At 41.6% G+C, this 26,142-nt stretch overlaps 2 protein-coding genes across 11 annotated transcripts in view; one reads left to right on the top strand and one right to left on the bottom strand.

Annotated features, from left to right (window-relative positions):
• Positions 1-6,377: 6,377 nt before the first annotated feature.
• On the top strand, positions 6,378-11,456 carry GIMD1 (GIMAP family P-loop NTPase domain containing 1). The gene is made up of 3 exons (XM_035112484.3): positions 6,378-6,471; positions 7,840-8,254; positions 11,062-11,456. The coding sequence occupies exons 2-3, from the start codon at positions 7,862-7,864 to the stop codon at positions 11,329-11,331; spliced, it is 663 nt and encodes a 220-aa protein (XP_034968375.3). The 5' UTR covers positions 6,378-6,471; positions 7,840-7,861; the 3' UTR covers positions 11,332-11,456.
• A 3,534-nt stretch (positions 11,457-14,990) lies between these two features.
• The window catches only part of AIMP1 (aminoacyl tRNA synthetase complex interacting multifunctional protein 1), a 36,522-nt gene continuing 25,370 nt past the window's right edge, over positions 14,991-26,142 (bottom strand). For all 10 annotated transcript variants that reach the window (XM_088660478.1, XM_035112374.3, XM_088660480.1 and 7 more), the window contains 2 exons: positions 24,596-24,764; positions 14,991-15,246 (listed from right to left, as the gene is read on the bottom strand). In XM_088660478.1, coding sequence (XP_088516604.1) covers positions 15,080-15,246; positions 24,596-24,764 — 336 coding nt within the window. In that variant the 3' untranslated portion in view covers positions 14,991-15,079. The remainder of the gene's footprint in view (positions 15,247-24,595; positions 24,765-26,142) is intronic.

Here is a 26,142-nt window from a genome sequence, read left to right on the forward strand (position 1 = left end):
GGCTGCCAATAGGGGTCTACGGAAATGCCAGCATGACAGCAGTATGGCAGGCAGGTGCATGAGTAAATGGCACAAGTGACAGGCCACCCAGGCAAGTGTCTAACAGATGGAGGAGGTGCTTCAGGGAGCAGTTTGGCAAGCCATTTTCTGAAGTGCCTTAAAGGTAAAGGGACCCCTGACCATTAGGTCCAGTCGTGACCGACTCTTGGGTTGCGGCGCTCATCTCGCATTATTGGCCGAGGGAGCTGGCATACAGCTTCCAGGTCATGTGGCCAGCATGACTAAGCCACTTCTGGCGAACCAGAGCAGCACACGGAAACGCCGTTTACCTTCCCCGCTGTAGCGATACCTATTTATCTACATGCATTTGACATGCTTTTGAACTGCTAGGTTGGTAGGACCTGGGACCGAGCAACGGGAGCTCACCCCATCGCGGGGATTCGAACTGCCGACCTTCTGATTGGCAAGCCCTAGGTTCTGTGGTTTAACCCACAGCGCCACCCATGTCCCCTCTGAGGGCTAAGTGCCTTACTCCTCCTTTAAAACAGGTGGGGCTTGGGGTGAGCTGTGAGGGGAGGGGCAAGCTTGGGGAGGTAAGGGGGTAGATAAGGTGTAAAGGGAGGGGAGTTTGGTTAGGTGTAAAGCGACGAGGGGTTGGCCTGGTGTGGGGGGAAGTGGGTTGGCAAAGGTGGGCAGGTGGGGTTGATGAGAAGAGCAAGCAGGGGTGGCACTGTAGATATGTAAGAAAACATTGTTGAGATGTTGTCTGGGTACATCTATATTAACATAAAACAAGATTCCTAACATACCCTCCAACATTTCTAAACAATAACTATATTTTATACCCCACCCATCTAACTGGGTTGGCTCACTCTGGGCAGCTTCCAACATGTTTAAAAAACATAATAAAACATTAAACATTTTAAAACTTCCCTATACAGGGCTGCCTTCAGATATATTCTAAAGGTTGTATACTTACTCATCTTCTTGGCTCAGGGGTCACATGACTCCATACCCTCCAACATTTCTTCAATGAAAATAGGGACGTCCTAAGGAAAAGTGGGACTTTTTAGGATCTAAGAGATTTAAGGATTCATCGCGCATTGAATTAAAATATCATCAGGATCCTCCTAAAACTCTTTTCAGAATGTCCAGCTTTACTTATGAGTCACTACTACTTTTGACAGTATAGGTAACTGACAACTTTGTTGTTTAGTCGTGTCCAACTCTTCGTGACCCCATGGACCAGAGCACGCCAGGCACTCCTGTCTCCCACTGCCTCCCGCAGTTTGGTCAGACTCATGTCATGTTGGTAGCTTCGAGAACACTGTCCAACCATCTCATCCTGTCGTCCCCTTCTCCTTGTGCCCTTAATCTTTCCCAACATTAGGGTCTTTTCCAGGGAGTCTTCTCTTTTCAAACTGACAACTTACACACATTTAACTTGTGCACAATTGGCTTTATGCACTCGGCAAATTTAAATAAAATTAAAAGGGTGTGGGCATCTGGGGAAAGGAACTTTGACAACCCCACCTGCCATTGCACTCGGTGTATTTTGACTATATTCATCCTCACTTTTGACTTTCAGGCATTTCTTGAAGACTTTTTTTTAATACCACCAGGCCTATGCAGTTGTTTTAAGTGTTCTTAGAATCATAGAATCATAGAGTTGGAAGAGACCACAAGGGCCATCCAGTCCAACCCCCTGCCAAGCAGGAAACACCATCAAAGCATTCCAGACATACGGCTGTCAAGCCTCCACTTAAAGACCTCCAAAGAAGGAGATTCCACCACACTCCTTGGCAGCAAATTCCACTGTCGAACCGCTCTTACTGTCAGGAAGTTCTTCCTAATGTTTAGGTGGAATCTTCTTTCTTGTAGTTTGAATCCATTGCTCCGTGTCCGCTTCTCTGGAGCAGCAGAAAACAACCTTTCATCTTCTTCCATATGACATCCTTTTAGTATATATTTAAACATGGCTATCATATCACCCCTTAACCTTCTCTTCTCCAGGCTAAACATACCCAGCTCCCTAAGCCGTTCCTCATAAGGCATCGTTTCCAGGCCTTTGACCATTTTGGTTGCCCTCCTCTGGACACATTCCAGCTTTTCAGTATCCCAACTGGACACAGTACTGTAGTTGAGGTCTGACCAGAGCAGAATACAGTGGTACTATTACTTCCCTTGATCTAGACGCTATACTCCTATTGATGCAGCCCAGAATTGCATTGGCTTTTTAAGCTGCTGCATCACACTGTTGACTCATGTCAAGTTTGTGGTCTATCAAGACTCCTAGATCCTTTTCACACGTACTGCTCTCAAGCCAGGTGTCACCCATCCTGTATTTGTGTCTTTCATATATATTTTTTGCCCAAGTGTAGTACTTTACATTTCTCTCTGTTAAAATTCATCTTGTTTGCTTTGGCCCAGTAGTCTAATCTGTTAAGGTCATTTTGAAGTGTGATCCTGCCCTCTGGGGTATTAGTCCTTTAAATGATTGTTTTGTACTGTTTTAATAATGGTTTATATTGTATTGTTCACATATTGTTGGGCGCAAGTCTTATATTTTTTAATATGGTGGCACACAGTACTATATTTCTAGAAAAAGAGGTGCCAGAACTCGCCATGAATGCCTCCGTTGTTCTCTTATAATGGCAGCGGCACTCACCTGAGAGGTGCCAGAAGTTAGAACTCAGTTCCTGTGAGTTCCAGCTGAAAGAAAGCCCTGGTAGCACAGAATATAAATACATTCATAAAGAAGTAAATGGAATGGAAGCAGTAGCAGTGGAGGACAGCAATCAAGAAGATGGCTTCACCTCCAGCTGGAGGTGTAATGCAGCGACTTGCACACGGTACCATACATGGTGGACATGCCCAGAGATTAAAAAATATTGGGAGATGATTCATGAAGAGATAAAAAAACTGATAAAAAATATCTTTCTCTAAAAGAGCTGAACTCTATTTATTAGGAATTATATATACAGTAATGATATCCCCTGTGATAAAGTTAACATCCTTCTGTATGCAACCACGGCAGCAAGGATTCTAGTTGCAAGTAAATGGAAAAGTCAGGAAACTCCAACTAAAGCTGAATGGTTAAATAAGTTGTGCGAATATTTGGAATTAGCAAAATTGACGGATTTGATTCGACGGAAATCAAAAGAAAAAATTTATAAACAGTGGGAATACCTTAATGAATACTTGGGAAAACATGGTCTGGGAACAAAAACTGTCTAAACTAATCTTGCAAGAATTGTATGAAGGATAATAAATGAAGGTTAACAATGTAAAAGAGCTAAATTAAGACTGAATAGTTTAAGAACGACAGAACGTCTTTCGATTAGAATATACGAATGCTGTGCGAAAAGTGGCGGAAGTCTTTTATCTCATAATGTCTTCTTTTCTGCTCCCCCACCCTTTTTCTTAGTCTTTCTTTCTTTTCTTTTTTTTCTTCTTTTGTCTTTAGCACTATTTCAAAGATAAGTGTAATGGGGTGATATGAATGGAAAACAAAATTTGTATGTTATTTTATATGTTTTTGTTTTAATCTAATTATGTTTAATAAAGTTGTTTTGAATTAAGAAGAAGGTGGCTTCGCTTGCTGAAGCATCAAATAAGTCCTTGGTCAGGGTTTCTGCTGACAGGCTCACTAGGGTGAACTCTGCCCCAAGTATCTACAAGCACTGCTAGTTGGGCTAAAGAGTTTCCCCAGTCTTTCGCCCTCTTCCCCAAATAATCAGCTGAATGTTAAAACAAAATTCTTAATTGTCCATAACTTGCTGTGAATGGGAGAAAATAAGTTTTCAGCTAGTTTCCTCAGTACCTGTGAAACAGGCATATGCTGCCACCTTGGGGAAGACTCCTTCCCTGAAGTTGAAGGAGCCTTGAGCGTTGTCACATAAATCAACTTCAGGTTTTGCTTGTCATATCCCCACAGGAAGAAAAGTTTCTTAAATCCTTCTACTCATGCGGTCATAAGATCTTCCAGATGTCTCCCGGCATCATGCACATTATGCTGCTCGCTGTGGAGGACTGCCATTGTTCTGAGTTGGAGAAGTACCGTCTAATGTGTCATTTCACCATGCCTGCTTTAATTTAATATTATCTTGCATTGCAAAATAATAAAATGGAACGGTCCAAGGGTCTATGCCAGGCACCCCTAAACTTCGCCCCTCCAGATGTTTTGGACTACAATTCCCATCTTCCCTGACCACTGGTCCTGTTAGCTAGGGATCATAGAATCATAGACTTGGAAGAGACCACAAGGGCCATCCAGTCCAACCCCCTGCCAAGCAGGAAACGCCATCAAAGCATTCTTGACATATGCCTGTCAAGCCTCTGCTTAAAGACCTCCAAAGAAGGAGACTCCACCACACTTCTTGGCAGCAAATTCCACTGCCGAACAGCTCTTACTGTCAAGAAGTTCTTCCTAATGTTTAGGTGGGATCTTCTTTCTTGTAGTTTGAATCCATTGCTCCGTGTCCGCTTCTCTGGAGCAGCAGAAAACAATCTTTCTCCCTCCTCTATATGACATCCTTTTAGTATATATTTGAACATGGCTATCATATCACCCCTTAACCTTCTGTTCTCCAGAGTAAACATACCCAGCTCCCTAAGCCGTTCCTCATAAGGCATCGTTTCCAGGCCTTTGACCATTTTGGTTGCCCTCCTCTGGACACGTTCCAGCTTGTCAGTATCCTTCTTGAACTGTGGTGCCCAGAACTGGACACAGTACTCCAGGTGAGGTCTGACCAGAGCAGAATACAGTGGTACTATTACTTCCCTTGATCTAGACGCTATACTCCTATTGATGCAGACCAGAATTGCATTGGCTTTTGTAGCTGCTGCATCACACTGTTGACTCATGTCAAGCTTGTGGTCTACCAGGATCATGGGAGTTGTAGGCCAAAACATCTGGAGGGCCGCAGTTTGGGGGTGCCTGATCTATGCTAACCTTCCCCAACCTGGTGCCCTCCCGATTGTTTGAGGCTACAGCTGCCATCATCTCTGACCATTGGCCACACTGGCTGAGGATGATGTGAGCTTGTAGTCCAAAACACATGGAGTGCATCATAACAGGGGAGTCTAGCCTATGCTGTTTTCTCTAAGAGAGAGAACTAAATTCAAAGATTTGTAGGATAGTTTTATCTAGCTTTTCTCTCTGAACTTAGCTGCTCTTGGGGGTTTCAAACCATGTTTCCTAGAAGGTATTCGCCACACTCATGCACATGTAACAGCACTCTGAACATCCCCATTTTGCAGAAATCACTCAACTAGGAAGGCAATAGAAATTCAGAGATTACTTTTAACTGGTAATTATTAATAAACTAGCAAATGCTCATCACGATGACGGCTGGACTGCTCAGATGGAGGGTTTGAATACTGCAAATACCACAGCAGAGGGTGCGAACACTCTTGTGGAAACCCTGAAAGTAAGACACCAAGAGATTTTTGCCTTACTGTAGCACTGGTCCCAGGTACAGTACATACAGTGTTTTCCTTTTAATTATAGGAATTCATGGCAGCTGCTCAGCTAACCCTTTAGGTGCCCTCAGGGACACAACTGGAGTTGAGCCTGTTCACTGTCCATTATGATCCCAGCCATCGAGGCAGCCCATTCCTGCATTCTCTTCCTCAGTCAAAGAAGAGCTCGAAGTAATTTTAGGAAAGGAAGATGAAATATTGACAAATGACTATTGTACAGGTAGACAAAGAACAAGTAGGTAGACAATAAAATGTTGTCGTGTGGAATACTCTCGTTGAAAGTTTCAGCAGCAAATGATCCATGGCCTTTTCTAGTACACCCCATTGCATTCTCCTTCCTCCTTAGTTTCCCATCCAATAGCCAATGTTCTGTGGCTATCGAACATGCTCAGTCTCCATTGAGCTGGTTATTGTTTACCACCCTAAGGGTCCTGCTCCCTAAAAACACTTTTGTACTTCTGTAAATCTTGGTTGCCCATCTCTGCTCCTTGTGAGTGGATGGTGCTGTTTGGGCTACATTAGGACCCGCCCTTGGAAAGTGAATTCACTAGAGCTTGCCACTGAGTGTTTATGATGCTTAGAAATTACCCAAGGCATAATGGCAGAAAGAAAAAGGGAGATGGCAAAAGTGTAAAAGAAACAACAACCACCTTATACAATATAGTAGCTATTCCAAACAATGAGGCAATGGAACAAAGTATTTTTCGTGACAAACCTCTTCTTATGAGTCTTTGGTGAAAGCAAACTGAAAATTGCAATCCTGCTGAACAACTAGAAGGAAGTAAAGTGCCAAGGCAGATTATTGGGGCATTTCTTATCAGCTATAAATGAGGATCACTCTGTAACCGATTAACCTGAGTAAAGAGTCCGTGTCAGTCTCACTGTGGTACAATAGCAGGATCTGCTTCAAAGTACAAGTTGCCCATCAAAGACAAAGGCTCTTAAAGAGAGAAAGTGACCAGAGAAAGACCTTTAGGACACACTAAGGTAAGCAAAAACTGGAGCACTGCCTGAAGCTCAGAATGCTGTTTGATGTTAGATGAACGTAGAAATTATTTGTGCTATATATAAACAAACAAACAAACAAACAAATGCTAATATACAAGACTCAGCAACCATGGATTGTGGCAGCAATCTCAGCTCACAGGTAGCTCATGCTATATTTTTGTTTTAAATCCAGGGCAGAGTACTTCTAGTTTGTAGACCAAATGTGGCTTCCAGACCCCTCTACCGAATCCCCAGGAGTTTCCCTAGGTCATGTTTCTTACTGGATCTGCTACACACCCTCACTGAGTTCTTTTGCCTGGCTGGAATGTGCATTTGAACCATGATAACAACCATTTTTACCTGCCGGGATGGATCCATGTGCATGTATGGGAATGGGATTCAGGAACTGCAGGCTTTTAAATAACGACAACAATAATTTTCATTTTATTAACGAACAAAATAAGCTGTAGATAAAGAGCAACCCTCGTGGAAAACGGTTGTTGCCTGTATATAACTATGGCTGTTTTCATTCCTAACAGAAGGAGCAGTTGCTGAAAGAGACATTTCTTCTACAGGTACTTATGAATGTAAGAAGAACCTGCTGAATCAAGACCAACATTCTTTTCTCAGAGTAGTCAAAGAGATGCTTCTGAAAAAACCTCAAAGCAAAATTTAGTGCAACAGCACTCTGCCCACCTGTGACTCTCAGCAACTGACGTACCTCAAACCTTCCTTTGCCTGGGCACCCAAACAGTAGTTATTATTGCAGGAGAGCATTGCTACTTTGGGAAGAGCCAAGACTCAGTGGAAGAGCATTTGCCTCACATGCCCATTCAGGGATAGGAATTTGCAAGAAAGAATTCAGTTCTACAGGGTTCTATCCTGTAGAACGCTCTTTCCCAGGAGACCAGGGCACTGCGGGATTTGTCATCTTTCTGCAGGGCCTGCAAGACAGAGCTGTTCCGCCTGGCCTTTGGGTTGGACTTAGCCTGACCCCTGTGTTTTCCTCCCTCATGGCCTGGATTAATGGACGACTTGAAATGAGGCTGCATTTTAAATTTTAATACTGTATTTTAATCTGTATTTTAATTTAATTGTTCTTATGTTTTATTGTGGTTTTGTTGGTGTGAGCCACACTGAGCCCGGTTTTTGACTGGGGAGGGCGGGGTATAAATAAAATTTATTATTATTATTATTATTATTATCATCATCATCATCATCATCATCCCTGGTATCTCCAGGAAGGGCTGGAAATGTCCCGTCTGAAACCAGTCAGTGTGGACAGTACTAGATGTATCAATGGTCTGGCTCACTACAAGGCAGCTTCCTATTTTGCCAAGCATTATTAATTCTCTTTTCTGTTTCCAGGGATTTGTAGGAGGAAAGCACAATGTCTGACGACAGCAAGATGACGCTCAACCTCCTCTTGCTTGGAAAGACACAGAGTGGCAAAAGTGCTACAGGAAACACCCTTCTAGGCAACAGAGACTTTGCCAGTTTTCTTTCCCCATCCTCTGTGACCACATCTTGCAGTCTAGGCCGCAGCTGTCCCATTTTGGGCTTTGCGCGTCGCCGAGGCAGTGAGCTCACTGTGCAGGTCCAAGTGCTGGACACTCCCGGCTACCCTCACAGCAGCCTGAGCAGAGAGCAAGTGAAGACAGAGGTGAGAAGTGCTTTAGTCCGGCACTTTGGAGAGAAAGGCCTTCATTTGGCCTTCTTGGTCCTGAGGGCTGATGTTCCGCTGTGTGAGGAGGAAGAGGACCCTACAATCCAGCTAGCCCAGGTAAAACTGTATCAGTATGCATATCCAGTAGAATATCAAGATTTAACTGAAAGAGTAATGTCACATTTCCATGCAATTCTCTGCGTTCAGGGAACATGGGCTTCAAAGTATTACCCAAATGTGCATGTTAAGATGCTGGGAAAGAACTTTAAACCAACAAGGTGGGTTGGCTTCTCTGCCTGGTGTGCAATGATGCTTTGCTGATTCACCAGATGACAGATGGCTCAGTGACAAGTGCCCACGTTGCATTCAGAAGCCTCCAGGTCTCCTTCCTGGCATCTTCAGTTAAAAGGAACAGGTAGAAGATACTGGGAAGACCTCTTCTAGTGAGCTGCTGCCAGTCAGAGATGATGATGATGATTTATTTATACCCCACACAACTGGCTGGGTTTCCCAAGCCTCTCTGGGTTGCTCCCAACAGTACAAACAGTATTCTTGCAGCTTTTCATGTGTTCTTGCAGCTTTTCGTGTGTTACCTGAAAAGCCATTGATGGGACAATCCTAAATTGGGACAATCATGCATTCGGATGTGAATGTATGCATTCAATCCTAAATTAGGACACAGGCCAACTCATCACTTGGATGTTAAGGTGGGGGAAGCCAATAGGAAGCTAATTTTAGTAAGGAGGCAGAGAGCATTAATGCCTACTGTTCCTCTTCCATCATCTTAATTATGGTCCATAGTTGATGTAATATTTGGCTAATTATTCATTTTCCTAAAAGTCCAGATGCTATGATTTCATTGTTCATAAAATAAATGGGGCAAGAAAGCTGATGTCGTCCTAGGGAAATAAGTGTATCCCTAAGAACATTGTTTATACATCACAGTGAGTGTTCCTCAATAACATTATAGCTATGACCGCTCAGTAACCACAGAATGGAGTTCCTGAGTTGTATAGCATATGGAATCCAACCACAAACTGCTCCCATTATGTCAGGATTTGATGATTAGTTAGTCCAGCCCCATTGCATTGCTTGCTCTTTATTGTCTTTTATGTTGTTGGTCTTTGTAACATTATTATGTTTTTATACGTGTTGGAAGCTTCCATAATTTTGTAGTAGAAGGATGGCATAGAAATTCATATACAGTGGTACCTCTACTTACGAATAACTCTACTTACGAATGTTTCTACTTACGAATGGAGCTCCGTCCGCTATCTTGGATGCGGTTTAGATAGGATTTTTTCTACTTACGAATTTTTAGATAGGGTTGCTTCGACTTACGATTTTTTTCTCCCAATGCATTCCTATGGGATTCGACTTACAAATTTTTTCGACTTACAAATGTGTGTTCGGAACGCATTAAATTTGTAAGTAGAGGTACCACTGTACAGAATAAATCACCAATTTCCTCAGTGAAGAACCAAGGAGGGATGCAACAACAGCAGCCCTGCCAAGATCCAGCCTCTGCCTAAATACCTCTGGGGGCTGAAAGCCAGCATTCAGCCACTGTACAGTTAATTTAAAATTGCATCTGAAACATCAGGGCTAAAAATCATACTCCTTGGAAGTGGCTATTTAAATGCACTGCTTGCTGTTGTCCTTCTCCCTTCCTTCTGTTTCTCTAAGGGCTCTTCCAGACATCCCTTGCATTGTGCATCCCTGATTATTTGTGCTCCTAATGCCATCAGGGCAACCACACACAACCCAGCTTTTAATACAGTTTTCCATTTGCAGATGTTTTGGGGTGACCACACTGCTTCACTTCCAATCAATGCATATCCTATAAAAACCCGCAACTTCTTAAAGATCACAAATGTCCTGGGTTTTGTCCCAACATTGTTCCACTCTAGCAGTGGATAGCAATAACATGGCCATGTTGGGTCAATATTGCAGAACGGAGTAAAACTGAATAAATCCACCACTAATGCACTATTATTGTGACAATGTTGCAGAATACATCCACAAGAGTCTCGAGGAGCCCAAGTTTATTCATGTTTATTAGGCTTGCAAACCTGGGTGTTCAGAACTGGGTATGGGGCCCCAGTGAGTCACAGAAAAAGGTTTGTGGTACCCAGCCTGTCTCCGATTCTGGGTACTACACATGTTGACCTTGGGACAGTGCCACTTAGCAACAGGTTTATGGCATCAAGGAGTTTCATTAATTCAGGCTCTGAAAGTTTTAAAACCTTTGGGCATTATCTTCCTTTTTATAGTGACTGCTTGGTTCTCAATTGTATGATTTCCAGCCACCAATCTTTCTTTGCAACCCCTAAACAAAATGATGTGTTTTGATCCTATATCACAACATATGAGCTATGCCAAGAATCCAGGTTTAACTTTATATATAGAGCCTCACAAGTAGAACAAATTATCATCCTTTTTGCCTTCATGGGTTTGGTGAGCTCCAGGGGCTGACAATTCTAACACGGTACATGGTCCTCGGTCTGGGATCATTCTGGCAATTGTTACTGAGTGTACTGTACAGTATATTGCAACCTCCAATTCAGCCACAAGATGGCAAATTGACTGCCCCTTCTCAGCAGTTCCTGTTCTAAAAGGACAACATGGATGCCACTGAAACAAATGATTCTCCCAAAGTCTATGCATCATATTTATTCATTTATTCCAAGGAGCTCAAGCCTACCCTTCTCAACATTTAATCCATTCAGGCAACTGGCAACCCACTATAAATTCATCTTTTATATAGACCGAATGAATTGAAGTCACCTTTGTAAGGAAGATTGCTCATAAGGACTTCCCCACTATAGGAAAGAGAGGCCTCATTGCAGAGCCAACCCAATGCATTGCTTGATGAAATAATGTATGAAATAAACATATTAAGGAACTTTCTCTCTCTCTCTTAGGAACTCTTGGGTCCTAACTGGAAAAGTTATACTGTCATCTGTCTTACTCATTCTGACCAGATTGAAAACGCCAGATTCACTACAGAACAGTATTTGCATTCTGCCACGGACACACTTCGTAAACTCCTGCAGTCAGTGGAGCAAAAGTACATTTTTGTTGGCAATCACAAACAGCCTCTGAAACAGGAACACCTAGAAGTTTTAAGGAAAATTATGGAGTTTCTGAAGCAAAACCGTTATCAGACCCTTGTATTGAAACAAATGATATAAACTTAAGCTGCTGATTTACTTTCAGCTTTCTTTTCCTTTGCACTGTTATAAATTCATATTGGGGGGGGGGTTGCAGGACACCATTATTAATGAACAGAGAGGGGTGACAGAATTTGACAGCTGCAATACCCAGAATCCTGTTCAATGCCATCTTCCCTGTCTCCCCACCCCTCCCGCTAGGACGCGACCCTGCCTGAAGGAAGGCTTAAGGATCTGCACATGCACAACAGTTAGCATAAACTCACACATTTCCCCTCTCCACCTCCCCTCCGCCCAGAACAAAACAATGTTTCCAGAAGAAGGGGGGGGGGGGAAACCGCCCAAATCCAAAGTGACACTTTTCTACTCAAGTTAATAATACAGCCTATTATATGTTCTCTTACCATGAAATCTCTATCCGCTGCCTCTGTATTAGAATTGCTGTTTTATATCTTAGAACTGTATATGTCAGGACTGCTACCTTTTAATTAGAAATCCCTGCATTAGGTATGTTTTCCAGGTATATTTTCTGTATGAACCCTGTATGATCCCAACCCACCTGAACCTTGCCCTACTACCACCCTATACCCATTCAAGGACACACGGACAATAGAGGGATTAGCTGGAACAACTTTATTCAAATAAATTGCCATCCTCAACGTAGCCCACCCTTCCATGGCCTGGAGGAAAACACCTGCCGGGCGGACTTCCACCCCACGGAAATCGCCAGGAACTGCCCCACCTCTGCACCCATCTCGACTGATTGCCCTTCCTGCCAAACAACAGGGAGCACCATCAGCGACAGGAGAAGAGCAATTGACATCTCTCCATCTGAAAGGAAAAGTCATCTCTGCACCCAGCTAATCCGATCCCCCACCCGTCGCCCTTGTCTCCCCCTCCCTCCCAGTCCAGAGATTTCCATGCAGGGACAGGAGGGCATAAAAAGGGACTTTACCATTTCCCGGGGTTCCTTCCTTCTTTCCAGAGGCAGGGACCCTACAGCTGTAGCTTTGCATTCTGCAATAAAGGGATCAGTTTGTTTTTCCTGACAGCATCGTGTGGTCTCTGTCATTTTCCCGGCGGAGCTGAACTTAGTGCAAATTTTGGAGCTTCCGACCCGCGTCTGTCCTTCTTAAAAGGCAACGCATTTTGGGGTACATTTTTCATAACAGCACTTTGTCTTGTCTTTTAACTTTGAAGCTCATTGGGCATCCCGTGAACTGCCCTAAGACCTGTGGGCATAGGGCGGTACACAAATTTAATAAATAATATTACTTTTTGTATCTTTATTTTTAGATCTTATTTTGATTTATGTGGAAATTGTTTCAGTTTGGTTGTGTGCTTTTTGATGCGTTTTATCAGGTTTGTAATTATGTAAATCTTGCTGAGCTGTAAACCACCTTGAGCATGGGTTTTAACTATGGAAAGGAAGCATACAAATAAAATGCTGCTGCTGCTTGTACAACTACTCAGAAACTCCCATGCTGCTCATTACCCGCTCCTGATGTACCAGTCAAAACAAGCCAGAGTAGCTCTTGACATACTGTTTGTTTCATCCCAAAAAATCCACGAACCATATGCCCAGAACCATAGGTTGGAATTCAACACTATACCTACTCAGAGTAGACCCACTGAAATTGTTGAACATGACTAATTTGTCGCTTAATTTCAACGGGTCTACTCTGAGTAATAGTTGAATTCCACTCATAGCTACTGCTCACAATTTGGCCCAAATCTGGATGAAATGGCATGAATAGCCAAATTGTTTGAGGTTGGTGACAGGAACAGGAGAAGACCACCATGGGTACTTTTGAGCAGCGTGCACCAGCATGCTGATTGATCAGATTAAATGACTATTTTAAACTACTTTTTAATGCAATGTCTAAACAGACCAATGTCTTGATTTACAGATTAAGGATAGTTTACAACGAAGTAGCTAGCGCATCAACCAGAGGCCTCTTTTCAACTGTGTATCAGCTTCTCCCAACTCAGCTGGCTCCGGCTCCACCTCAAGTAAAGCCAGGGAGAAGAGGCCTGCCAGACAATCTGGTCATCGTTTGCTAACCCGTCAGCATTCACATAAATTGTGTTATAAAGTAATTAGTAATGGTGCACAACCTCAGTGAAATGCCACTGAATCCAAAGAAATGGTTGAACTCAGTAACACTGCTGAGAAAGAAGGTAAGATGTAGGGAAAGGTAGCTATGCCTAAGCAAGCATACTGTTAAATACTTAAATCCTGTTCATCCAAAGGAACTTTAGGACACCTAATCTCTCTAGATTTTGCCCAGCAACTTTAATACTAGACTACTTAAGCCTATGGAAAAAACAGGGCTTGTTTCCACACCATATGTCCAGGATCAAATCAGTCTCCTGCAAGAATTTTCTTAACCTCTCATCTTCACCTCTCTCATTGGCTGAACACCTCCTATAAATGCTGTACTTCTCTGACTCACAAAACGATTAACAAGGGGTAATCATTAGCTTGGTTTGCACACATTAAAGCCAGAGTTTAAAACAAACAATGGTCTGGTCCTGATTCTGCTGTGTGGCACCCAGAGTCTGGCTTCTTGTGATAGGCAAACCCAAACTTGTGATGTGTTGCAGGAAGGGAGCAAACCTCTGGTGCACTCTAAACCGTTGTTTAGTTCAAGCTATCAGGTATATGGACCAGGCTTTAAGTTATAGGGCCTTCTCCCTCTCCCTCCCATCACAGACACCCCCAACCTTCTCCCAGCCCATTTGTAATTAATTTAGATTAACCAGCCCTGCTCTTTTAAACTGCAATGCAAAATTCCATAATTTCCACATCTGTGCTCCATTCCGTCTCTTGTTCATAAATGCATTTATACCATTTTTGAACAAACAGAACTGTTATCTTCAATACCCCGTGAAAGAATGCCAGATATAATTTTACAGCACAATGATATGTTACAAGTCAGTTTTATTATTGTCAGTTTTATTATTGTTTTGTTTTAGCTTTAAATTGCTTACTGAACCATGCTCTGGGATTGCTTGTGATGAAAGGCTAGAAATGTTTTTAAAAATAAAAAAAATATGCAATGTGTGACATAAAATTTCATTATAGCATTTAATATTATTTGTTAAAACTAGCTTTTAGATTTCCTGGTATCAGGTTGTATCTAATTGGGTCATATCTAGTCTTCATCTTAGCCTACTTCTCAAATTCAATTTAGGCAGGAACTTGTAGGTAAAATTTGTATGCCAAACTTAGCTCAATTGGCAATTTCAATTATTAAGTGATCAGTAACTACAGCTGTAGTTTTTCCAATATGATTTAATATAAAGTAATTATAGTATGGCACAGTCACCATCCTCAGCAGGCAAAGCCAACTTGCAGATCCATCTAAACACACACACACCATTTATCTACTAATTGTTGTTGATGATGATTAGTCGTTTAGTCGTGTCCTACTCTTCCTCCACCAAATAAGCATTATCCCGGTTCCTCTGACTTACTCTATTCCCCACTTCACAAAAACTGAACCTCCTTTTGCCCCTTTAAAAGCCATTTGCCCTGAAAGCAAGAGCTACACTCCACCTAATGGATGCCTATATTCAGATTCCAGAAAGCAGGAAGCGATGAAAGAGAAATATGAAGTTGCTAGTCACGGAAACTCATTATTTGGTAACAGGTGTACAAAAATGAATGAGCACAGTTTCGGGTGAGGCAATTATTTGTTTTTAATTGTGTTTGCATTGCTTTCCATTAAAAATGACCTGGATCACTTGCAGATCCGATAAATGTTTATTTGATTCCACTGTTGGCCATGGTAGCAGCTCTGCAGACCCCTTTCCCCCTCACTTCAAATGGCACTCCTTTGTATGTAGCAACACATTGGCCATCAGTATGAAGGTCAGGCTGGATCTGCTCCCATATTTTCTTCTTAGGGTTAAGTTCTCGTTCAGGGTCACCTATAAAACAGAAAGACATGAAAGCAGGATAAATCATTTTAAAGACTGTTTCCTTTCAAAATGTACTAGAAATGGCATGAGCTGCTAGAAATCAATGTATTAAATACATTTTTTTGGGGGGGGAGTTCTTTTTCTGATCCATATAAAATTGTTTACTCACTAAGTAAAGGGTTTAACTGTAACAGATCTAGCGGGCTAAAAGGAAGAACGGAATCTCTTGGCTGCCACAGTCATAAGAACCTTTATTTTAAACCGAAGGCTAAGGAAAGTGGGCATGAAATTGCAAACTCCCCATCCTCATCCATCTTCCCTCCCACATGCCAATTCCTTTCACCCTGCACCATGGTTAGCTATGCACCATGGTTAGCCTGCATCATTACTATTAGCCACACTTCACACTCACCATGGTTTGCTTCTAACCAGAATATGAAACCAGTTATAAAGCCATAACTTCAAATTCTGGTTAGAAGCAGACTCTGGTTATTTATAGCAATGCTTAACATTTGTCCCAATAGCTATCCATAAGTAGATTAGATATGAAGCAGTTCTCTGAGAGGAACTGGAATGCAAAGACAAACAAAATATTTTAACTCCACTAATTGTTATTATTTTTAATCACTCAAACATTTTCAAAACAGGGAAGCACACAAGGATTACCAATTCTGTGGAAAGCTAGAGCTAGGGAAAGTAAGCCTAATGCTCTTTCCCTACTACTTATTGAAACTGCTGTGAATGGTTAAGGGAGTCACAATAGTGGAATAATACAAAGCCCAAGAGTAAGACCATCAAAACTATTTAAGTGAGCTAGGTGTTCTGCTTCCCATCACAAACATGAGAGGCCATTCCGAGCAGCAGTAATGCTTTACTCCTTATTCCCCTAGTGCAAGATTCATACAGCAATTAGTGTCCACATTAATACATTCGTTAGGTACGCGTGCTTGCTGAAAGAATTCTTGGTTTCATGGAGCTGCTGTATTGCAACATTGGGTACACAATATTAGGACCAATTTATGATATTTCTGGATGCTTGGAAATATCCAAATGCCTTATCGTTTACCGACAGCTGTATGCCTGTCAATTCTACTCCTTTGCGGCAATAAGGGGTGTGGTGGGGACAGAAACTCTTTGCTTCCATTCAAACTCTGCGTTAACTATTGAAAGGGAACAGAAAAACAACCACCACTAACTGATTTAATCCTGAGCATACTAGATGCTTACAGGTGCAACTACCCCATAAGCCACCTTTGATTAATTTTGGCCACAAATGTATTAATAGTACATCAGGTTTACTGTATATTTCAGAGAAGCTGAGCGCAGAAATGGCCACAGCATTTCCTAATGGAGCCTGCTGGAGTTTGGTGCAACCCAATTATACTACCAGATGGCTGGGGATCAGCTTTCCACCTCAGCAAGAGCCATAGAGTTAATTATGATTAACCCGCCACAACTCTGTTAAACAGATCGGCTTGTGACGAAGAGAACCTTCAGTGCATCAGCCATAGTCAGCGAGTAATTTATAGAGAAACAGTTCACCTTCTAGAGAAGCAATAAAGCACCCAGAACAGGGTGGCTAACCTGTGGTCTTCTAGATGCTGCTGGTTCTGACACCCATTAGCCCCAGCTAGCATGCCCAATGGTCAGAGATTATGGGGGTTGTCAAACAACATCGGGAGGACCACAGGTTAGCCGACCCTGCCCTAGAGGATAGATAAGATAATCTGCCCCATAGTAAACAAACAAACAAACAAATCATTGCCCATCCCCATCCCAACTTTTAGAGTAAGCTAGATACTTTGGAGGGGGGGATTCAACGCAAAGCAAAAATTATATCACCCCATAGGTGAAGTCAATCCTTTTAAAATGCAAACATTATAAAAAGCAAATTTAGTTTTCAAGAATAAATTAAAATCTGGCTTTTATTACACAAACACCTTCTGGATCTTATTAAAACTTGCTTTGGAATACCCAGGCAAGCTCCCCTGGGATCTGTGGTGGGCTTGTATTAGATTAGCACAGGCACCACTTTTAAACATTACCAGAGCGCTGTGTTGTGCGTTCCACAGTAAACCTCCCCTCTGCATCCCTTTCTTGCAAGAGAAACAAGCACTGTGAAGGACAGCTAAAAATAAGATGGGAGAAAACTCATGATTCCTACTCTTTGGGGAGAGCAGTTAGCTTTCTTTAAATTTGCAGAAAAGTTAACTGACAGGCATTATACTGTACTGCTGCGCTGGCTCGTCCAAGAACTGAAAACATACCAGAAGTTGGAACAGAACAGGCATGGAATGCTTGAGTGAAAGGCCCAAAGGTAAGTAAAGAGATATTTTCCTCCAGTAAGTGAGGAACTCGAGACCCAGAAAAGTCTCTCTTCAGAATTGTTACAGTACACTAAGGTAGTGTACACATTAATGCTTATTCTGGGCCCAGTGGACTCCCATTGCTAGTGTCTGGAGCAGAGTACACAACGTTCGCCACAATCCACGGGTATCCTGTAGCTTCTTGAGAAATACTCCTGTTTGATGGGCTTTCCATCAAATAAGTTTCTACCCGATTTGAAAACGGAAGCTGCAGTTAAGTTGAGATGTGTACATTTCAGGCAGCCGTTGTGCAAGCAAATGAATCAGACAATGGGCGTAGGTTGAAGACACCCCTGCCTGATCTCTGGTATGTGCAGCAATGTAAGAGTGCAACTTGAAATGCAACAGGGTGGGTGAGCTCACTGGGTTTCAAGCCGTTAATGTGTACATGCTTCCAAGTGAAAAAGTCCAAACCAGAGATGGGGAATCCGTGGCCCCTTTTCAGATGTCGTCGGGACTCCCATCAGATCCAGAAAACATGGTCAATGGTCAAGGATGATGGGAGTTGCAGTCCAGCAATCTCCGTGAGGCGTGAAGGCCCCTCCCTGCAAGGACCTTTCCCCCTGGACTAGGGGGCGAGGCCCAGACTCACCCAGCCCTACTGAAGAGGCTCCTCATGAGGCTGGAGGAACATCGCCTGGCTATTGTTTTATTGTTTTAATATGCTGTAAACCGCTTTGAGGTTTTTATTTAAAATATAAAGCGTTATAGAAATGTGTGTGTGTGTGTGTGTGTGTGTGTGTGTGTGTGTGTGTGTGTGACACATTCCCCATCCCCAGTCTGAACTGAGTATTAAATAAAGCTACAGTAAGTTCGTCTTTAACTAGAATTTTTAAATTTGCTCTGCTGAGTAAACTATCCTGTTCATGTTAAAGGAAGATGAGAAAGATATATCTCTGAATGTGCTTTTCCAGAGAGGCCCTATGTGATCAGGATTCGAAACTCATATGACTCATTACTGCCCCCAAGAGGCATCCACACATTGATTACTTGGGGCAAATGACAATGAGCTCCTAGGTGCCAAAATCCCAAGGGAGCAGAAAAGACTATTTATGTATGCGGCCACAGCTGCACGGATGTTATTGGCCCAGAGATGGAAAGAAGATAAAGTTCCTACCAGAGAAGAATGGCAGATGAAGTTGATGGACTATGCCAAAATGTCTAAAATGACCAGAAGAATCAGAAATCAGGAAGACCAAAATTTTAATAAGAAATGTGGGAAATTTATAATAATACCCGTGTTTCTTTTCCAGGTTAGTAGGATTGGAATATCACTTGTAGTTTAAGGGTGTACTCTGGACACAATGGAGATGTAAAAGATTTGGATCATCATAAATGATGCAGGAGGAAATGATTAATAATAGGACCCACAAAGAGGAGGATGGAAGTCCAGGAGATTTCTTGGAACCTTGTTTTTATTATTTAGGTTTGATATCTCTCTGTAAAATGTTAATTTGAAAAACCAAATAATTTTTTTTAAAAGAGAGACAATGAGCTCCCAAACTAAATCCAGAGATTGCTGCGCACAGCTCCTGTCTTTGCATGAATGCAAGCAAATGACATGCGCAAGTATGCCAGGGCAAATTTCCTGGGAGAACTTCTTCTAGGCTGCCGTGTGGCACAGCAGAGCACTACACTTGAGTATTTCTGCTCCTCTGGTAAAAGCAAGCGGCTGGACCCAAATTCACTGGGAATTAACAGCAGGGCTTCACAGGCCTTGGATCACGTTTAAGCTTCAGCAGCGCAAGCCACTAATGGCTAAACCAGCAGGTAGTGGTTTCAGAAGGAATTTTACAACATGTGCTGTGTCCTTACTCAAACTTTCCAGATGCCGTGGGTTATTATGTAAATAAAAGTATGTTCCAATTGCCAGCGAGGAGCCATGGAATACACCAACGGTTAAAAAGAGAAAGCAATCCAATGTGCAGTTCAAAAATCTAAATTGCACTTCCTTGCTTTGGACATCAAAGTTGCTTTTGCAGTGATGTCCCCTTTCCCTCTTCAAGATAACGAAGACCAATTGCTAAGTGGGAAAGAAGGTGAGAGGTGGAAGCAGGCAAAGACAACATCAGGCACCTGCTCCAGCTGGGTTGGTCTTGCTTTATTTTAAATATCTGGCTTTTAACGTATGCCTTGCATTATATTCATGATGTGAGTTGCTCTGTGGGCTTCAAGCAAAAAGCACAATATAAATCTACTAAACAAACAAAGAAATAAAGTTGGGACACTCTCTTTAAGCTGGTTGGGTCAATTTAACAAGTGAGGCAGCTCTAACAGTTCTGTCATCATTCATCTTTTCTCCACCACCTTTGCCTTTTTTCTTTTTCATTTCTTTTCTTCTTTTTTGCAAATTAGTCATCTTCCTATAGAGACGCTCTCCCCATTCATATATTTATTTACCCTATACCACGGTATCAGGAGAACTAATACAAAATAAAATTGGGGTGTGGTGTCAGAATGAGACTCTTTCACTGTTCGGTACAGCATATTCTCAGAGAATATACTGCCTTTATTTCGCAGCTACCAGATTTGTGAGCCAGTTCTTTCCCTTTGGTGCTTTAGGGAGCACTGTTTTATTCTGCAGCTAAGATATATAGCCTCAGAAGACTGAACTTACTTAAAATGGGTTATAAATCCTTCACTTGGAACTATTAAAACTCCTGAGTTATCTCTGGTTTCCTATCAGAAAGGAAGCGGTGGTAAAGTTCACAAAGTTTTCTCTCATGCAACACTGGCTAGTTCCTCAGTGCAACCTTTGAATCATGTATGTAATACAGATTGGGGTGGGGAAAGATGAGACTCTTTCATAATCAATTTATATTGGGGGGGGGAGTTTACTCCAACTCTCATTTCCTTGAGAAAGTAAGACGGGACTGCTGAATCGGACCCATCTAGTCCGGCATCCTGTTATCTTGGTTGGGAAGCCCGCTAAGCAGGACCTGAGCACTCTGCCCGCCTGCAATTTCCAGCAACTGGTATCCAGAGGCATATTCAATTCTTCTCTTAAAGACCCGAAGCAGGGAATTTGCCTTTTTCAAAGCTGCCGCACACTAGGTCAATATCTCCATCCAGCTGTCTACTGTGACCTCAAGGTTCCTGGGTTTGTTCACACCCCGTGAGAATATATGTAAAACTAAGATGTTTTTGCCTCAACATGCATCACTTGACACTTGCTTCACTTCACTTAATTTGCCATTTTATTGCCCATCCACTCGGTTTGGAGAGGTCCTTCTGGAGCTCTTCAGAATCTCTTCGTTTTAATGACCCTGAACAATTTAGTACAGTAAGCCTGCAACTTGTGTTCGCTATCCAAATCCAAATCACTTTATTTCAGCTTTAAGCTCATAGACATAATAGTTCGCTTTACCTTATATTGGTGGTGAGGGGGAATAAATAAATGGAGAGCCAGGGAAACCCACCACTCTCAGCTCTCCATTTATTTATCATTTCCCCACCCATGTTTCCAGTGAGTTTTTTCCTCGCTTACTGGGCTTTGGGAAGGCAGTGCAAGGTCTCTGACAGCAAACAGGCCCCCGGAACCAAACCCTCGCATAAGTGGGGGGCCATTGTCTCATCACTGGCTCACCCCCAATTCTAGATCTTTTATGAAAAAGCTAAAAAGCACAGGTCCCAATACCATTCCTTGGGGGGCTCCACTTTTTATATCTCTCCATTCGGAGAACTGTTCCTTTATTCCTACTCCCTGCTTCCTGCAACTTGACCAATTCCTGACCCAAAAGAGGACCTCTCCTCTTCTTGCATGACTGCAAGGTTTACACAGAGGTCTTTGGTGAAGTACTTTGTCAAAAGCAGACTATAAATCAATAAGATGCAACAATAAAACCCAGTTAAAAATAAAACTACAACCCACAATAAAGCCATATCCAATTACAACTGGACCCTAAGCATCCCCAAAAGGAAACAACAACTGGAGCTTCAAATGCTTTTCTCAAAGTGTAATGGGGTTATTTTTAATAGGACAAAAGCACATTGAAATAAAACTCACTTTTAACAATGATTTATAACACTTGCAGGGGCATGTTTTTGTTTTGTTTTTTTACTGGGGGGGGATGGTGGCAATTGAAAATTCCTTTGCTTTCCTAATAGAAAGTTCTAAAAGGAAATAGATGAGCAGCAAGCTTTTAACAGAATCATTTATAAGCAGTTAGGCAAGTGTGAGAGAAGGAAATGTTAGGATTAACAAGAATGCATGCAATGATACTTTTTCAGAAGTACTACTATGGTTTATGCCAGGCTTCCCCAACCTGCGGCCCGCCAGATGTTTTGGCCTACAACTCTCATGAGTTGTAGCTAACAGGACCAGTGGTCAGGGATGATGGGAATTGTAGCCCAAAACATCTGGAGGGCCAAAGGTTGGGGATGTCTGGTTTATGCTATAGTTTGATATGCAGGTCAAAGTAGAAAAACATTTCCACTGAAACTTTAAAAAGGCATATATTTATGGATCACACCCCTGTTTCGTTTAAACATCATATTAAACATCATATTGGAAACTTTTAAAGGACTTGTAAAAGAACAATTCCTCAATCAAATATAGTTTACATGTTTGGTAAACACACACACACTCTCTCCTCCCCCCCCCCCAAACTTGAAAGGAGGAATGCCCAAGAAACTATAATATGGTGGGTTATAATCATGTGATTTCCACACATAAATCTAATTTCATGCAAGCAAACAAAAAACAGTGTCTGTAGAATTTAACCTCTGGGAATGAAAACATTTGTTTGGTTGACATTTAGGCATAATAGGCCCTAGGGAAAAGAAACATTAACAGCAGTTTTTCTTCCCCCAGACATTTTTATTTTAAAAACGGTGATGTAATTTGGTATAATCTATCACTCTTTTCAATTCTGATAGCTAAATGGGCATAGTGCACACTTTGCAATTATGCATAAACAGTACTTTTAGTGTGGTTTTTAACTGTCCTAGAAGCCACTATAACCCTTGCTAATAAAAAAATATTTATTGCAACCATGAACCTGCATTTTAAGCCATTTGACAACATTTAAAGGCATATGCTCTCATCAGTTCAATAAATGTCAGAGCAGAGCCACACATGCAATCTCTACATTTAGAAGCAGTGCAAATCTAATCTAATCATCCTTTAATGTGGACAAACAGCGGACATCATATCCATTAAGCCAATTCTGCTGGGAGCTTTCCAGAGGCTTGTGGCCATTAACTACAGGGATACAGAACGTTTGACAAGATGTGTTTTTGGCTCACACGGCAAAGCAATTTCGTCTTCAACTGAAAAGCTGGTTTGTTATTGACTGCAGAGTCCGTTGGGCAATGCCTTCTTTGATTTTATGTTTCTGGTATTAAGCCTATCATATTATATTGCCAGATCAATGGGAAACAGCCAATTTGATTGCTCTTGGGTGATATACAGTCTGTGTCGTTCTCTCTTTTCTCCAAATCTTGATGACAAAATATATATATATTGCCTTTCCTAGAAAATAAAATAGCTTCTAGGTTAAGATTATGGCAATGCAATCTATGTGTTGCTTCTCTTAAGGTTGTGTCAAGAAATTGCAAGTGGTGCAGAATGCTGTACCAACACTGCATGACACCTATGTCTTGCTTTTGGCATATAAACTCTAAATAACTTGGCGCCAGGTTACCTGCAGGAACTCCTTATCATATGCCCTTGCCAAGCCTCTTAGGTCCTCAGGAACTACATTTTTGGTAATGTTGTAAGCTCTGGAAGTTTGTCTTATGTCTACTAAGGGAAGAGCCTTTTTAGTGGGGTGGCAGCTGTCCTGCAGAATTCACTTCCAAAGAGCATCAGGCAGGCACAGGACCAGCATTTAGACATGGGCTAAAAACTCACCAGTTACAAATCTACAACCAATGGATCATGTTGTAAAGTCACTAGAAATCCAAGAAAAGCTAGCCCTGGGTTCCACTAAACCCTGCTCTTGCACAAGTGGAACAAATTTATGCCCTAGCAACAGCATTCCCCCTTCCTCTTTTCCCTCTGCGCCCCCCTCCAAAATAAAAATAAAAATAAAAAAGTTGTGGGATTCTCCAGAGCAGACAGGGGGTTAAGTGGTACAGGAGTAAGAGAAAGTCCACTCACATCAAATAAATAATAATAATAATAAATGTTGTTGTTGTTGTTGTTGTTGTTGTTGTTAATACCCCGTCCATCTGGCTGGTTTTCCCCAGCCACTCTGGGCAGCTCCCAACAGAATTATTAAAAACACGATAAAACATCAAACATTAAAAACTTCACTAAACAGGACTGCCTTCGGATGTCTTCTAAAAAATAACAATAATAGAGTTGGATACAACTTTCTATTCTTAACTGTAACAACCATTTTATCCAAGCCAAGACCATTTTATCAGAACCATTTCATTTTCTTTCCTATGCACCAGTTCTTTCCCTACAATTAAAAATGTACAACTGGTACACTCTCTACTACACCATCATTTATATTTCCTAATCGGTGCTGCCGTTTCATGCTTTTTCAATATGAAAATTTTGTACTTCATTAAAGCACTAACTTCCTGGGCAAATCTCAAGCATTCCCAAGCCTGGAAGTGTCTGGTTCCTTCTAATGCAGGACAGCTTTATCCCTTTATTTTATTTTTATTTAAAAAATAAGTTTATTTTGTGCAAACCCATCCATTTGTCAGACACTGTTTGACAAGTTCCTCTACCAGTCTCTGCAAGTTGACAGTGACATACCGTACTCCTCCTCCTCTTCGCAAGTAGCAACAACATCACACATGATTCACAAATGCATTTCAAAGTTCCTTCATGTGGGGTGTAGGTGGGTGCAGAGAAAATGCAAAATTATTTTCAGCAAATTTTGCATGCACTGGGCTACACTCACAGGGAAGAATTATTTCATTCATTAGAGTTATTAATAAAACTACTGGGTAATGTCATTTCTGCACATGATGACATATATTTCCTCAGCCATTTCTTCTGATATCCCAATCTCCAAGATGCTTTTGCTTACCAGGAAAACCTTCAAATGTAATTCTGTCTCCAGGAACAACCCCACTAGGAGGGATTAGAATCTCCACCTTCTCTGGCGTGCTAGCACACATCAGCATGGCTTGGGACAAAACTCCTCTCATTTTCACCGGCTTCAGGTTACAGAGAAATATGGCCATTCGGTTTTGCATCTGCACATGGGGCATAAGTTAAAACAAAAATAAAATTTAGCTAGGCTCCTCTGCATTTCTTTCACAATGAGGAAGCAAGGGAAGAAAATTAATGCATGCAACTGCACACAGTAAAACACACAAAAACACCAAGTATGCAGATACAAATATGTTAGCAACAATTAACATTCTTTCAAGACTAATTCAGTAGTAAAAGCCAGGAAACAGACAATTAAGGATAACTGTCTTCTAATGCAGACACACAAGAGGGTGCAATAAAGACAACATTGTGTCCTGGTGCTTGGGTATAATGGCTGAAACAATGTTTTACTGACTTTCCATTCTTTGTGGTCCTGGGTTCCAACTTTTAACAGTTACTTAAGGAATTTTTGTAAAAACATCCTTCTAAACTAATCAGAGAAAGCATGCCCAGGTGGTTTACCATTCAGGATGTAACTAATCCAAAGACGGGAGGACATTTTTGAAACATATTTTATCAAAGGAGTTGTCCATAATGTGCACTGCAATTCATTTAAAACTACAAATGCTTCTGGGTTTTTTCCTTCCTCCCACTATGGAAGGCTACAATGAATAAGCAAACCAATGAGGTCTCATTAGGAAACATTGCAATTAACAACTCGCTCAAGGAAACAGATTGTTGTTCTTCTAATAGACAGAAATCAAAAATGGTATTTGACAATAAAGTTACTGATGATATTCAAAAACCTACCAGGCATACAAACCGATGATAGTGTTTCCACACAAATTGTAATTTAAGCAGCAGTTTTTAATTAATACATTTGCCAAGTTGAGGAGAAAGAGACTAAAAATGGTTATTAGACATTAATAAGTATAGGTTGGGAGCCACAGCCTATTTCTAACTACCTTATGTATAAAAATATGCAACAGTTTGCCTTAAAATCATTGGGATTTAATTGATTTCAATGAACTGTTGGATAAATTTAAGGCAGCCCCAACTGTCTTAAATTGAGGTACTAAAGGGATATTTGGAATGCCAGGAACTGTCAGAACAAGGAACAGAATTCCTTCTCCTTTCCTGAATATTATATTGGATAAATATTGCTTAAAATTCAGGATCTGGCTTATTTCAGTATGTTCAGCCAGAAAGGATGTTTTCCTTACTGCAGATCCATATAGTGTGGGTGTCCTTCAAGCTGTCTGGATTGTGGAGATTCCACTGTATTTTATGTAAGAGGCAAAACACAATGCCCTGGATGCTTCAAAACATATTGGGACACAGATGAAGCCAACAACAAACAGTCTCTCATATTTTTTTATTGCAATTGCTGGCATAATATAACTACCAAAACACACAGACACAGAGCTGACTAGGGGAGTGGAAGGTCTCTTTTATATTTCCTAGGAAAGAGAAAGCATG

Source organism: Zootoca vivipara, chromosome Z1 (assembly GCF_965207765.1).
Source record: "Zootoca vivipara chromosome Z1, rZooViv2.hap1.1, whole genome shotgun sequence".
Lineage (NCBI taxonomy): Eukaryota > Metazoa > Chordata > Lepidosauria > Squamata > Lacertidae > Zootoca > Zootoca vivipara.